The 16,139-nt window shown below is 38.8% G+C and overlaps 1 protein-coding gene across 1 annotated transcript; it reads right to left on the bottom strand.

The window, feature by feature from the left end:
* On the bottom strand, positions 1-8,253 carry tmem220 (transmembrane protein 220). The gene is made up of 6 exons (XM_063016839.1): positions 8,021-8,253; positions 3,805-3,834; positions 2,733-2,793; positions 2,262-2,385; positions 1,408-1,467; positions 1-1,016 (listed from the first exon to the last, which is right to left on the bottom strand). Exons 1-6 carry the CDS (start codon positions 8,117-8,119, stop codon positions 884-886), a joined length of 507 nt encoding a protein of 168 aa, XP_062872909.1. The 5' UTR covers positions 8,120-8,253; the 3' UTR covers positions 1-883.
* Between the last annotated feature and the right edge of the window lie 7,886 nt (positions 8,254-16,139).

The following is a 16,139-nucleotide window of genomic DNA, read 5'->3' as shown; positions in this document are numbered from 1 at the left end:
TCAAATCAGCCTAAATAGAAAAATCAGGCAATGTTTTATTAACATTGTTTTACAAAATATGATTCCATTTTTAAATTACAAATGAAGCATCTTACACATTATATGTAATTAAACATATATTCATTCCTTTATTGTATACAAAGTGTATTAGGAACTTATAATGACTTATGCCATCGCAGTATTTGGAAACCCACAAGCAATATTGATTTAATTAATGCACAATGCACTGGGTGAGGTTGGGGAGCAACCATAGGGTTAAAAGCTCCTGTTTAAGACCATGATTAAAATACATTTAGGTATTTATCAAAAGAATTACTTCCTTCCACTGATTTTAATGACACCAAGATGTTGATAATCAATAATGTTGCATGGAAACTAAGCTCAGTTGCCCATTTCTTAACATCACCAGCTGAACTCTTGACTATACACTAACCTCCAAATGATGGACCAGAATCTAGAAGCATTGCTTATACATTCATTTATTCACCAGCTAAGCATTTATTTTCTCTCTTCTGACAGAGCAGCAAGAACATGTTGTAGCATAGTGGTTAAGGTACTGGACTAGTAATCAAAAGGTCGCTGGTTCAAGCCCCACCACTGCCAGGTTGTCACTGTTGGGTCCTTAAGCAAGGCCCTTAACCCCAGATTGCTTAGACAGTATAAACTGTCACAGTACTGTAAGTCGCTTTGGATAAAAGCATCTGCTAAATGCAGAAAATGTAAATGTAAATGTAATGGTGCATTGGGTAGAATTTAGCAGTTGTATGTCTCCAATGTTCCTGCATTGTTCAAATGCAAAACATGTCATAGTTTTGTGATAAACAGCCACTTCAGTGTTTGGTCAAGAGTGTTTGGTCTAGCATTGTAATGCAGTGTGGATGTTCTACAGTGCAGTGGTGCAGTGTGATGGCCAGTCAGCTCTTAGTTCTTTATTAATGTAGTAATAAAGCCAGGCGATGATGGGAAATGCAGTGATTCCTACAGCAGTGAACACTCTCACAGCACCGACGCCACTCCTGCCAAGACAGATTTAGAAAATAAATGCTGGTGAAGGACAACCATCATAAAGCAACATTCAGAGGTAACAGTGTGGTCCACAAAAATCTGGATTTTTATCAGTTATCCAAGACCAATCTGTTAAATAAGATGTCTCACATCAGTCCCTATGGTTGATTCTTGCTGTGCTGTGAAATACATCATTCTGATTGGTCAGGTGAGGTATATAATGCTTTAGAACAGCTGCTGCCTTACATTTATTGTTTTGCATTTCTGTTCACCCTGTTTGCCCTGAACAATTATGCAGATAAACTTCAGACTCTATGTGGATGTTTCCCTAATTCCAAAGCATTTAGGACCAACTTGTCACCACTGAAAGTTGTTTTCACAGCCATAAAGTGGATGAATTACCGTCCAGAATGTCGACACATAAGCAGCCAGATCACCGTCAGCAACAGACCACTGAATTCCCTACAAATAACAGAGTACTTCTTCAGCTCCACACAACTTCTTATTAGATAATGCTTTATGAGATACACTGATCAGCCATAACATTAAAACCACATCCTTGTTTCTTCACTCACTGTCCATTTTATCAGCTTCACTTACCATATAGAAGTACTTTGTAGTTCTTTGTAGTTCTACTATCTGTTTCTCTGCATGCTTTGTTAGCCCCTTTCATGCTGTCCTTCCATGGTCCAGACCGCCCACTGGACCACTACAGAGTCACTGCTGGACTGAGAATAGTCCCCCAACCAACAATATTCGGCCAACAGTGCCCAGTGGGCAGCGTCCTGTGACCACTGATGAAGGTCTAGAAGATGACCGACTCAAACAGCAGCAATAGATGAGCGATCGTCTCTGACTTACAAGGTGGACCAACTAGGTAGGAGTGTCTAATAGAGTGGACAGTGAGTGGACACGGTATTTTTAAAACTCCAGCAGCGCTGCTGTGTCTGATCCACTCATACCAGCACAACACACACTAACACACCACCACCATGTCAGTGTCACTGCAGTGCTGAGAATGATCCACCACCTAAATAATACCTGCTCTGTGGGGGTCCTGACCATTAAAGAACAGGGTGAAAACAGGCTAACAAAGCATGCAGAGAAACAGATGGACTACAGTCAGCAATTGTAGAACTACTTTTGAAGAAGTGCTTCTATATGGTAAGTAGAGCTGATAAAATGGACAATGAGTACAGAAACAAGGAGGTGGTTTTAATGTTATGGCTGATCAGTATATATGTAATGTTAATTACCTTCCTTCTTCTTGGTGGAAGATGTGTGTAAGCCCGTTTTTATAAAGAGTCCAGCCAAGCATAGATCCGAATGCTGTGGCCACCATCAAGTGTAAATCAGCCACTCTCCTCCATGCTAATGTCCCTGTAAATTAATTTCATCCATGACAATAACAGTTTGTAACCTAAAAATACCTCACGTTGTCCTACTGTGGATTACAAGAAGTAATGTAAAGCCTCCACACCGTGATCCACCCAAGGGTTGCGACCCAGGGTTTAAAAAATGCACGCTGACATTGAGTTATGGGAAATAGACACACATAAACACATGGTACAAAGACCTACAAATAAATAATTAAGAACCACATTCTTTCAAATACAAACTCTGTCCGGATGGTTGTATTTAAATAGCTGTCATTTTGGGGGAAAAATGCATGTTAACCTTATATAATTTTGACATTTGGTTCATGGCTGTTGTCAGTATGTAAATACCTGTTATTTGTGGGTGGCAGCTGATTAAAAAGCACAGACCCGCTGGAACTGCATATCCAACCTACACCAAAACAAGTACACATACGAATTGAGAACGTACACTTACTGACCGTATACTTAATGACCACTTTGCTTTGTATGTACATTTATTGACTATCTAGCCCACATGTACTTCAGAAAACCATCTAGACTCATACAGTCCACTGCTGCGTCAAGAAATGTAACCTGAACCTCTATTACACAAAGAGAAAGCTGTACATAAATTCTATGCACCCAGCCCGAACTCATTTCAGATGGACCAAAAGACAGAGGAAACGTGCTATGGTCAGATGAGTCCACGTTGCAGCTTGTTTTCAGGAAAAAAGGTACACTGAGTGTGGACCCTGCACAGTGGAATCAATAAAGAGTGCAAAACATAACATCTGTGTTGGTATGGTGGTGCACTAGTGCACACAGCATGGGTGACTTGTTGTGGAATCATTGAAGCAGAGGTGTATATTGGGATTTTAAGGAGACACATGCTGCCATAAAGGCCACCAAGTAGTCTATGGTTATTTCAGCAAGACGACAGGCCTCATTGTGGACAGAGTGCAACAGCATGACTTCATAGACACTGAGCGCAAGTGCTTGACTGGCCTGTCTGAGGTCCAGATTTTTCTTCTGTTAAAAGTATATGGTGCATCATAATGAATCAAATGATGGTGGCCACAGACTGTTAAGCAGTATCTCCAATTCAGCTCACTTGCATGTCTTTGGACTGTGGGAGGAAACCGGAGCTCCAGGAGGAAACCCACGCAGACACGGGGAGAACATGCAAACTCCACACAGAAAATAACCCGGACCGCCCCACCTGGGGATCGAACCCAGGACCTTCTTGCTGTGAGGCGACAGTGCTACCCACTTATTAAAAAGTCTCATTAATAGGAAAACGGATAAAACACCAGGGTAAACACGCACCCGTCCCAACACACTCTCTGTCTTAGTGTTGCAGGCATCAAATGGGGAAGATTTGTTCCTGACAAAATATCAATATAACTTTAAAATCTTGTGTGTATGGGTTAGATAAAATTACCATCCACAGACTGGCATCTGGGTCGTTTATCTGTAAAGAACGAAACAAAAGATCAATCAACAAGTGCATCAGTAACAAAAAAAAGCGGTCCACGGAGGTGCAGATGATTGATGTGTCAGTTTCTTTCAATTATTTTAACAATCATCTGCTCTTTGTTAACTTTAATTTACTTCAGGTGGGAATTTCTATACATGAAGGTTTCTCTGTCTCATGAACCTGCTTTTCTCTTGAACTGTGACACTGAGCTTGTCTGGTGCACCGGTGTGCGATACCAGCCCACTTAGGTCTTTCTGGGAACTAAACTGCAACTGTGTTGCAACATTTTCTGCCTTCATGACAGAACTTTCTTGGGAATTGGGATTGCCTCAGTCAGTGCAACGTCCCTGGTTAAGGAGTGGACCCCACCCGTAAAAACGCCCCCCTCTGACATGTATTTATAGTTTTAGTAAGAATGTCAATGATTCAACTGATTCATGATCAATTTTCAACAAATAAGCCTTTATTTAAGGGTCATTCCTACAATTCGGTGCCTTTTGTGTCCCCAGTACTGATCACTGTATTTCTTAAGTACATTTTAAACAACACAATTTTCTAAACATCTTACTGAAATTATTAACACTTTCAAATACTAAACACAATGTTTGCTACCCCCTCACTGCCCAAAATAAAATGACTGTATACATACTGTTTTTATCTCTTAGATACCAGAGGTTTTCCCATGTCCCCAGTGCTGTACATTCTGATTTAGTGATGATACATGAGGTTTAATCATGAAAATATCTCAGTCTTTCAATACTGTTTAAAAGCTTTGCTTAAGTCTTGGTTTGGTTGCCGTCCACCCTGTTATTTCTTACTACTGTCTCTTAAAATGAAAAGCTGTTTTACATACTGACATCATTTCCTGGAGCTCACATGATCTTTTGGAGGGAAAACAACTGTGGAAGATGAGCAGCTTATTAAACTCTTCATTTTAATGTTGTGTTTTCCACATTTTATCCTAAAAGTCCTTTATGGTCAACCATAACATGTTCACCCTGTTATGGGATATATGAGAAAAAGCAAAACGATTTGATCATTTTAAAAATTATCACACTAAAAAGCTGATAATTCTTTGTCTGAATTCACTTTTATACTAGCATGGTTTTGCTCACTCGCTAGCTAATGGCTAATTTTATGTCAGAATGTCCCCCCTGTTATGGTCCACCCTGTTACAACCTAATACGTAACAGGGTGGACGTCACAGTGTATATGAGGTGCATGTGTAATTTAGCTTGACCAATATTAGTTTAAAAAAGTGTAACATGCCATTTATAATAAAACATTAAAAACAAATTAAAACAGTGTTTTATTTTCAAAAGTTGTTAAGTTTTAAGGTCCAAAGGCACCCAATCCCAGGAATGACCCTTAAATTAAGAGCGGAGTTACAGATCTTACAGACACAAGTGTTCAGACTGAAGATTTAAAACCCTAGTCATGTGCCCCATTCTGTGACCAATCTCTGTCAGTAAAAATGTTCTAATTAGAGCTAGAAAACGTTATGATTTTATTTAAATCACAAAGTATAACATTAAAATTACACACAGAGAAGCAGTGTGGCAGTACAGAGTGACTGTATCTGCACACATGGATTTGTATGAAACATTATTTTTCCACAGAAATAATTTGTGTACTTCAAGTTTAAGAAAGTTTTTATGGTAATTTCAGTTAAATACAAGTACATAACGTACATAACAAGTGCAAAACAACGTTCCTCTAGGACCAAGGTGAAACGTAGAACAAAAAGGGCAAAACAATACAATACACAGTGCAGATAAATAACAGTACAATAAATACAGGACATTTCTAATCTAAAAAAAAAAAGTCATTCTAGTATAGGAGACTAGACTAGATACAAGTGTAGTGATGACCCGTATTTTATGCATCACGCAGTGGGTATTCTAACCCACCATCGCTGAGATCCAGGTTCAAATCTTAGTTGGGCCATCGGTTGGCTGGTTGTCTATAGAGACATGATTGGCCATTTCTGAGGGGAAGGATGGCCAAAGCCATGTGATGAATTGGCCCTGTGAGCAACCAGGATAAAGCGGTTGATGGAAAAAAATGAAAATGCTTTATGTACCAGTATAGAGGTAAAACTTGCTGTGATTCTAGGATTACATCCGGGCATCCAGACAAAATTTTCTTATCCTAGGGTGACAATTTGTGTTTTCTTCCCGTCAGTGGCAAAAAGACCACATGACTGTAATGGGTGCAGTTAAGCTAGCCCTATTCATAAGAGCACTACAAAACCACCGAAGACCATGACATGAAGTATAATGACATTATAAAACCACAATAAAACAGCTGCCATGAATTAGAAGTGCTGGACAATGCTGGACACTGACCACAGTCAAATAACAGTAGCATAGCATTTCCAAGGTTTAAAGGCTCCTGCTTGTGTGCCCAGCAACAAACTGCCATTAATTAGAAGATGATAGACCATGGGCTACACTTTCCTGTGTTTTGACATCGCCATGGGCTTAGAGTAGTGTTGGGTGGTATGACGTCGTACCGTATGGACTTTTTATATACCGCCATACCATAATACAACTGCTGTAGACTTCAATAGGCAGCAAATCATATAATATTGTTCGGCGCTAAAAGCGCTATAGAGCGCCGTGCAGATTAGATACAGGTCACGAGTTAGCCAGGTAGTGTTAGCATGACAGAGTTAACAGATGAGAGAGGCTTCTTCGAAATGGTGAAAAAAATAAACAAAAACAGATGGAGGATGAAGAGAGGAGGTCCAAATATGCATTGGAGGAACCTGCCAACGTAATGAGGGTGTGTCGGCAGTTTAGAGCAGACTAAAACACTACATACTGCACGGTTTGTCGAGCCAACGACACATGAACGCAGTAACAATCCACATATGCAAGAACACGATTCCTCTATAGACAATAATTAATAATAATATTAATGAAAAAAATTTATAAGTAATAAATTAAAACAGTGGATTCTGTCTTACGGGGCAAAAATGCTTCAGGCCAGTCGCTAAACCAACGTTATGAGCAAACTGGAATTGGAGATACACTATATTGCCAAAAGTATTTGCTCGCCTGCCTTCACACGTATATGAACTTGAGTTCATCCTGAAAAACTTACCATATAGAAGCACTTTGTAGTTCTACAATTACTGACTAGTCCATCTGTTTCTCTACATGCTTTTTAACCTGCTTTCACCCTGTTCTTCAATGGTCAGGACCCCCACAGGACCCCCACAGAGTAGGTATTATTTAGGTGGTGGATCATTCTCAGCACTGCAGTGACAGACATGGTGGTGGTGTGTTAGTGTGTGTTGTGCTGGTATGAGTGGATCAAATACAGCAGCGCTCCTGGAGTTTTTAAACACCTCACTGTCACTACTGGACTGAGAATCGTCCACCAACCAAAAACATCCAGCCAACAGCGTCCCGTGGGCAGCGTCCTGTGACCACTGATGAAGATCTAGAAGATGACCGACTAACACAACACACACTAACACACCACCACCATGTCAGTGTCACTGCAGTGCTGAGAATGATGACCATTGAAGAACAGGGTGAAAAGCAGGTTAAAAAGTATGTAGAGAAACAGATGGACTACAGTCAGTAATTGTAGAACTACAAAGTGCTTCTATATGGTAAGTTTTTCAGGATTAACTCAAGTTCATATACGTGTGAAGGCAGGCGAGCGAATACTTTTGGCAAGTGTATATAAAGTCATCCACTGTTTCATGTGTCCTGATTCCATCATATATTGTGTCATACCGCCCAGCTCTAGCTTAGAGGCTGTCAAACCAGCCCTATTTATGTGGGCACAGTCACCAGCTGTAACCAATCATAATTATTATTATTGAGGACTCATAGAGCTTTCTACACCTTTAAAGTAATCATTAAAGTAGATGTATGTAGATTTTTGACCCAGTATATTTTCAGAAAACTCACAATAAAGGTAAAAATAAATTAAAATGTGTGAAATCATCAATTTTTTATTGTTTTATCATGCCAGGAAATCAATTTCCTTTCCAGATGATTTCTTAACTTTAACTTTAGTTCTACAATGTAGTTCAGCACACACTGAAAGAATAAGATGTTTTATTTAGTGCACAGACATTAAAAGTAAAGTTTATTTACAATAAAAGTGCAGAACTTCAGCAGTACAGTCACATTGATACAGACAAAACTTCACTACTTACCTGTACAAAAGAAGCTAAAGAGAAGAACAGCGACATTATAAAGTTACATAATCTCCACACGGTCACAATAAACTGTCCTTTAATATCTACAGCCATCATATATTATAAATATTATATCATTTAATATGATAAAAACAATCCACGACTAGTATCCGTGTATGTAGTGCAGAGTTCATGTGCCTACAAGAATGACCGTAAATACGGGTTTAAAAGCGAACATCGCTTTTGCTGCAGGACCGGCGTTTCAACCACGCATGCGCACTTACCACACTCTCGCCCTGCGTGCTTTGTGTGGTTGCCTTGTTGCATAACCAAGCAGGTTTTAAGCTTTAGATTAAAAACTGATGAGTGATCATTTTTCTTTAACGTTTAAAAAAAAAAAAAAAAAAAAAAAAAAAAAATATATATATATATATATATATATATACTGTATATACATACATACACACACACATATATGTATATAAACACACACTCACACACACACACAAGAAATAAGAAATAAAAGGAACATTTTGTTTTAACAATAAGAAAAAACTATTTACAAAAGATCCTGACAACAAACTCAAACCAGTGAAACAGAAGGCTGAATGTATCCTTCAATTCTGCATGAAAGAGCTCCATGTCCATTCTTTTTTTTAATACACCAGCAAAGCAATCATCATAAACTTTAATCACAGGGAGCAGCACATCAGTCTGTTTCTGTAAAAACTCACATTGTGTGCACGTTTCCCGAGTCCCGGACTGCTGTGAAACTCACAAAAAACCTTTGTAATTTTGAATTAGTTCATAATTTTAAGAAGTGAAATATATAAGTTTGCCTTTTCTGTATTTTGTAACAAAACGTCTCTCACACACACAAACACATAAAGCTCAATACATTTTACTTCAATGCTCTAATAAACAAATGTATATTTTTAAATTAGATTAAGATACATAAACCATACTGTTAACTACCTGCTATTAACAGCTGTTTATCAATCTGAAAATTAACTAAAAACCTTATTCTCCATTTCATTGTACTTTTCTAGCTTTTGGCTTTCATAAAAGAGGTGTAACACAAAACCTGCATCTTAAAGGGTTCAGTCCAATTACAGCAAACTAAACTAAAGCAGAGCAATCTTGTGGCCAAAAAGCCACAGAATCAAAAGGTATAATAATAATAATAATTATACTTACAAAATACAAAATGAAATACAAAAATAAAACCAATGCCCTAAAGCAGAACTCCAGAGAAACATGGAAAACAAAGAGATAGACTGGATATAAATATGAAATAAATAGCGCTGAGTTGCAGCTGCACCAGCTACTCAATCTACCAGTAAGCCACAACCCACCACGCCACTCCTGACTGAACACATTTCAATTCCAGGTTGTGACTCCAGTGACAATTACACAAAGAAAGGTCAGCAAAAAAAAAAAAAAAAAAAAAACCTGAATTAATGCCTCCTTAATGTCTGAGTAAACTGTAATTAAATAACAACTGTAAGCGTTTAGTTTATGAGAAGTTGTAAAGAAATGTTAATATCCAATTCATTCAATATAAAATCAACTTTACAGCAAAATTGACTCAATTATCAATGTACTTTACAAAAAAAATTATAATATTGAATAATACCTTATCTAAACTAGGGGTGTAATCAGGCACGTGCACAGATAGACCCCTAGTGGTGCTTAAACACCTGCCCTTTTGCTCTGGATGAGAAAAGTGCCCTTTCTGCTGGAGCCCAATTTTTTTCTACATTCATCAATATTTAAAAATAAAAATCACCCTCTCTGTCATTATCAATTCCCCCCAAAAGTGTTTTGATATCTGACGGGCATTTATTTGAGTTCTTGTGAGAATTCTGTCCCAATCTGATCCGCGGCGTGCACAAGCTCCCGTCTTGCCCCTCCATCCTCCTTCTCCGGTTAGCACTCATGCAGCGCTGAGCGCCAGGTCGGACCGCTGCTACACACTTCTCCCCTGACCCGCAGCATCAGACAGACTGGTAATGACAGTGTTTCATACAAAGAGCATCCATGCATAACGCATAGCCTACACGTTCTGTACTCATGAGTCATGAAATACGTGATTTCAAAGCCTTGTCCAGCTGTTTACTGAGGTTTTAATGTTACTGAGGTTTTCGTGTTTAATGAAGGAAGAGGGGGACAAACTGCAGCAGACAGACAGAGAATTTGAAGACAGTTTTACAAATTAGACAAGTTCACTAGTTTTGTTCCATTTAAAATCTGAAAAAAAAGCATGAGCACATGTTGCAGGAGAATGTCAAGTAGCTCTCACAGTAAAGTGTTGAAAATAGATAAAAATATACAATATTTTATAATTACAGCATCCTGGTCAAAACGCTGTGTAGGAAAAGTCACCTTTAGTCAAGGAGTTATTTTCATGCAAGCATTTATACTTCAACAGTTGAGGTTTACAAATGAGGAATAATTTTGCTAGGTAATTAACATTACAAACTAATATATGTAGAAGGCTAAATATAATTCTCTATGATATAGAACAGCATACAAAAAATTATGAATAAATAGGAAAATGTTATTTAGCAGTCTATTTGATTTTATTGGCATAATAATAGGCCCATTGTTAACATTAACTACCCAAAGTGGGTTTCTGATTTGAAATTAAAGGTAGGTCTTAAGTTGAGCTACATGACAGTCTGGTGAGGTAAATTGAGACTAGTAATGGTATATTATTAGTGTAATGCTTCAACTCTGTCAGAAAACAGTAAAATGATGTATACCCTTTATGGAGATTCAGTAAGTCATTCTTTATTATTATGCACAACATTGATTGATCTCATTTACAAATTTTGCATCAATAATGCCAAGAAAAGAAAGGTTACAAAAGCAGAAAGAAAAGGAACTACAGCAAGCAGCTCAGGGTAGCAGCTCTCTTTTATCCTGGATTAGGCCATCTACCAGTAAAGCAAATGAGGGAGATGTATCAGTATCAGATGTTTGGTTGTTAAAAAGTGCACAATATGACCTTGTTTTTGCCTGTTTTTCATTTATTTATGCAATTTGATAATTTGAGTTATTTGATTGGATGTGTATTGATTGTGTTAACAAAAATAAATATATAAGTTAAATATTAACTTATTAATATTAATTTTTATTAATAATTTTGGCGATGGGTGCCCTTTTTTTGGCTTGAGCACCTGCCCCCAAAAATGTCTGTGCACGTGCCTGGGTGTAATATTATGCGTCCCCCAATGGCCAGGTTCACGTAACGCCATGAATCGTCTGTATTTATTCAAATACAAACCCAAGTACTCAGATACTGCGCCACACGATTTTACATAATGGTGTATGTCTAATATTACAAACTACAATCCACGCAGCAGTTTTAATCGGCTGAGTATTTACACATCATCTATAAAATATATTGATCTTGTTCCTACCTAAATAAGAGACATCGTGTTGACAGATGTTAATCTCACTGTTTCCGTGGGTGATCGATTGTAGAGAGTAAACACTTTCACTTTCGAGCACAAACATGACAAGATTTGCCTCAGGTACTCCACCTGCTGTCCGGAATGTGATTTTAAGGCAAAATTACTGTGGCATCGAAAAAAACAAAAACGAGGAAGTAACAATCATTCTTGCTCTTTTATTGTAGGAAAATTCTTTTTTTTTTTTTTATATAAATTTTTTTTTTAATATAATTCAATTACAAACATAACTGCATTCACATTTTCTTAATTATTTACATTGATTATTTACATACTTCTAAGCAGGCAGCATCTCTAAAACTATTGTTTTTGATTGGTTTATTGCAAACAGCTGAAACCTGTTTTGCAGTAGGGGATGAATAATTTTGGTGGCAACTGTAGATATAATTTAATCAAAATAAAATTCACTTTGGGCGGCACAGTGGCATGGTGGGTAGCACTGTCTCCTCACAGCAGAAAGGTCCTGGGTTCGATCCCCAGGTGGGGCGGTCCGAATACTTTCCGTGCGGAGTTTGCATGTTCTCCCGTGGGTCTGTGTGGGTTTCCTCTGGGAGCTCCGGTTTCCTCCCACAGTCCAAAAACATGCAGTCAGGTTAATCGGAGACACTGAATTGCCCTATAGGTGAATGGGTGTGTGTATGAGTGTGTGTGTGTATGTGTGTCTGCCCTGCAACGGACTGGCGCCCCGTCCAGGGTGTTACTGTGTTCCTTGCGCCAATTAAATAGCTGGGATAGGCTCCAGCAAAAACCCCACCCACCCACCCACCCCGTGACCCTGATTGGATAAGCGGTTAAGAAAGAAAATGAGTGAGTAAGTAAAATTTACTTTAGATACATCATCTTAACACCATTAGATGATGCAGCTGCCTGACCAGACTTACGGATTAACTAGTAAAAGGAGCAATGCAACCATGAAATATTATAAAGAAAATGATTATGTAAAACCAAGCAGCTTTAAACATTTTCCAACCACTGAAAAACTTTTATTCAACTCAAACCATTTGCAGGTTTCATTACTGATATCTTTAAAATGAGTCTTTAAGAGGGCTACTGTCATCTTTCAAGCCTGATGCACCTACAACAAATTAGACAGGTGTGTTAGATTAGACAGGTGTGTTAGAATGGACCTGTGTGTTAGATTAGACAGATGTGTTAGAATGGACACGTGTGTTAGATTAGACAGATGTGTTAGAATGGACCTGTGTGTTAGATTAGACAGATGTGTTAGAATGGACCTGTGTGTTAGATTAGACAGATGTGTTAGAATGGACACGTGTGTTAGATTAGACAGATGTGTTAGAATAGACCCGTGTGTTAGATTAGACAGATGTGTTAGAATGGACCTGTGTGTTAGAATAGACATGTGTGTTAGATTAGACGGGTGTGTTAGAATGGACCTGTGTGTTAGATTAGACAGGTGTTAGATTAGACAGATGTGTTAGAATGGACCTGTGTGTTAGAATAGACATGTGTGTTAGATTAGACGGGTGTGTTAGAATGGACCTGTGTGTTAGATTAGACAGGTGTTAGATTAGACAGATGTGTTAAAATGGACCTGTGTGTTAGATTAGACAGGCATGTTAGATTGGACAGGTGTTAGATTAGACAGGTGTGTTAGAATGGACCTGTGTGTTAGATTAGACTAGTGTGTTAGATTAGACAGGTGTTAGATTAGACAGATGTGTTAGAAAGGACCTGTGTGTTAGAATGGACACGTGTGTTAGATTAGACAGGTGTGTTAGAATGGACCTGGGTGTGTTAGATTAGACAGGTGTGTTAGAATGGACCTGTGTGTTAGAATGGACCTGTGTGTTAGAATGGACCTGTGTGTGTTAGATTAGACAGGTGTGTTAGAATGGACCTGTGTGTTAGATTAGACAGGTGTTAGATTAGACCTGTGTGTTTTTTCCTCCTCAAACTTCTGCAGTGAGTTCTGTATGTATTAAGAGATCATTACATAATAAAAAAAGCACTTTATTCAAAACACAAAACTGTGTTCTAGCAGACTAGATGAGAGGACAGAACGTTTTGCCTGGATTTTTAGGATGATGATGCCCACGAACATGTTGAAGAAGATGAAGAACTCGATGATAATAAAGACGATCCAGTCTGTCCTGCAGCTCTGTCCAGCCGTCCACCTACACATTCAATAAAACACATACAGTGGGGCCAAAAAGTATTTAGTCAGCCACTGATTGTGCAAGTTCTCCTACTTAGAAAGATGAGAAAGGTCTGTAATTTTCATCATAGGTACACTTCAACTATGAAAGACAAAATGAGAAAAAAAATCCAGGAAATCACATTGTAGGATTTTTAAAGAATTTATTTGTAAATTATGGTGGAAATAAGTATTTGGTCACCCACAAACAAGCAAGATTTCTGGCTCTCACAGACCTGTAACTTCTTCTTTAAGAAGCTCTTCTGTCCTCCACTCGATACCTGTATTAATGGCACCTGTTTGACCTCGTTATCTGTATAAAAGACACCTGTCCACAGCCTCAAACAGTCAGACTCCAAACTCAACCATGGTCAAGACCAAAGAGCTGTCAAAGGACACCAGGAAGAAAATTGTAGACCTGCACCAGGCTGGGAAGAGTGAATCTACAATAGGCAAGCAGGTTGGTGTGAATAAATCAACTGTGGGAGCAATTGTAAGAAAATGGAAGACATACAAGACCATTGATAATCTCCCTTGGGGTCAAGATCTCATCCCGTGGGGTCAAAATGATCATGAGAACGGTGAGCAAAAATCCCAGAACTACACGGAGGGACCTGATGAATGACCTGCAGAGAGCTGGGACCAAAGTAACAAAGGCTACCATCAGTAACACACTACGCCGAGAGGGACTCAAATCCTGCAGTGCCAGGTGTGTCCCCCTGCTTAAGCCAGTACATGTCCAGGCCCGTCTGAAGTTTGCCAGAGAGCATATGGATGATCCAGAAGAGGATTGGGAGAATATCATGTGGTCAGATGAAACCAAAATGGAACTTTTTGGTAAAAACTCAACTCGTCGTGTTTGGAGGAAGAAGAACATCCCAAGAACACTATACCTACTGTGAAGCATGGGGGTGGAAACATCATGCTTTGGGGCTGTTTTTCTGCAAAGGGGACAGGACGACTGATCCGTGTTAAGGGAAGAATGAACGGGGCCATGTATCGTGAGATTTTAAGCCAAAACCTCCTTCCATCAGTGAGAGCATTGAAGATGGAACGTGGCTGGGTCTTCCAGCATGACAATGATCCCAAACACACCGCTCGGGCAACGAAGGAGTGGCTCCGTAAAAAGCATTTCAAGGTCCTGGAGTGGCCTAGCCAGTCTCCAGACCTCAACCCCATAGAAAATTTGTGGAGTCCGTGTTGCCCAGCGACAGCCCCAAAACATCACTGCTCTAGAGGAGATCTGCATGGAGGAATGGGCCAAAATACCAGCTACAGTGTGTGCAAACCTGGTGAAGACTTACAGGAAACGTTTGACCTCTGTCATTGCCAACAAAAGTTATGTTACAAAGTATTGAGTTGAACTTTTGTTATTGACCAAATATTTATTTTCCACCATAATTTACAAATAAATTATTTAAAAATCCTACAATGTAATTTCCTGGATTTTTTTTTCTCATTTTGTCTCTCATAGTTGAAGTTGAAATGATGAAAATTACAGACCTCTCTCATCTTTCTAAGTAGGAGAACTTGCACAATCAGTGGCTGACTAAATACTTTTTGGCCCCACTGTATATTATTGAATAAAATATTATAATATTATATAAAGCAAACAAGTAGGAAGTGATGTAAAACAGTTCACTGTTTCCTTCTATGCGTGTAAAGAATATCACACACATACTAAAGCAATAAGCCACTGGAGACCGTGTGTTACTGTTACTGTGTTACTGTGATGTTATCACGGGGAAGGATGTTTTGGCACGATGTGAAGCGGAGTCTCGAGTGGCTTTGTTTGTTTGTTTATTTGGACGTCATGTTTTTACACTCTTTGTTTACATTCATGACAGAAACGGTAGTTACTCATTACACAAGATTCATCACTTCTCAAGGTTATATCGAACACAGTCATGAACAATTTTTGTGTCTTCAATTCACCTCACTTGCACGTCTTTGGACTGTGGAAGGAAACCGGAGCACCCGGGGGAAACCCACGCAGACACGGGGAGAACATGCAAACTCCACACAGAAAGGACTCGGACCGCCCCACCTGGGGATCGAACCCAGGACCTTCTTGCTGTGAGGCGACAGTGCTACCCACCGAGGCACCGTGCCGCCCTGTTGCTTTAGTATGTGTGTGATATTCTTTAGACGCATGAAAGGAAACAGTGAACTGTTTTACATATCGCTTCCTACTGAACACGTTTGCTTTATATAATGTTTTATTTAACAATATATTTAAGTAAAACATTCTTTTTCCAAAATTTCCTTACAGCATTTTATAAAAACTTCATTAAAAACGGCCGTTATCAGAAACAAGCAGTTTTCCACAGTCTAGCCCGAGATGTGGCGGTTAAATGAGCGGATTGAACTGGTTTAAACCAGACTGAACCAGTTATTGCTTTTATAAAACGGCGGTCAACATAAAATATAATAAAATACAACAATGTTCAATCCATCAATGTGTATATTTACAAAAAACACTTACAATAAAGCATTCTTCCAC

This window comes from Trichomycterus rosablanca, chromosome 2 (assembly GCF_030014385.1).
Source record: "Trichomycterus rosablanca isolate fTriRos1 chromosome 2, fTriRos1.hap1, whole genome shotgun sequence".
Taxonomy (NCBI): Eukaryota; Metazoa; Chordata; class Actinopteri; order Siluriformes; family Trichomycteridae; genus Trichomycterus; species Trichomycterus rosablanca.
The sequence above is the reverse complement of the archived record's forward strand: the minus strand, read 5'-3'. Positions and strand labels throughout refer to the sequence as shown.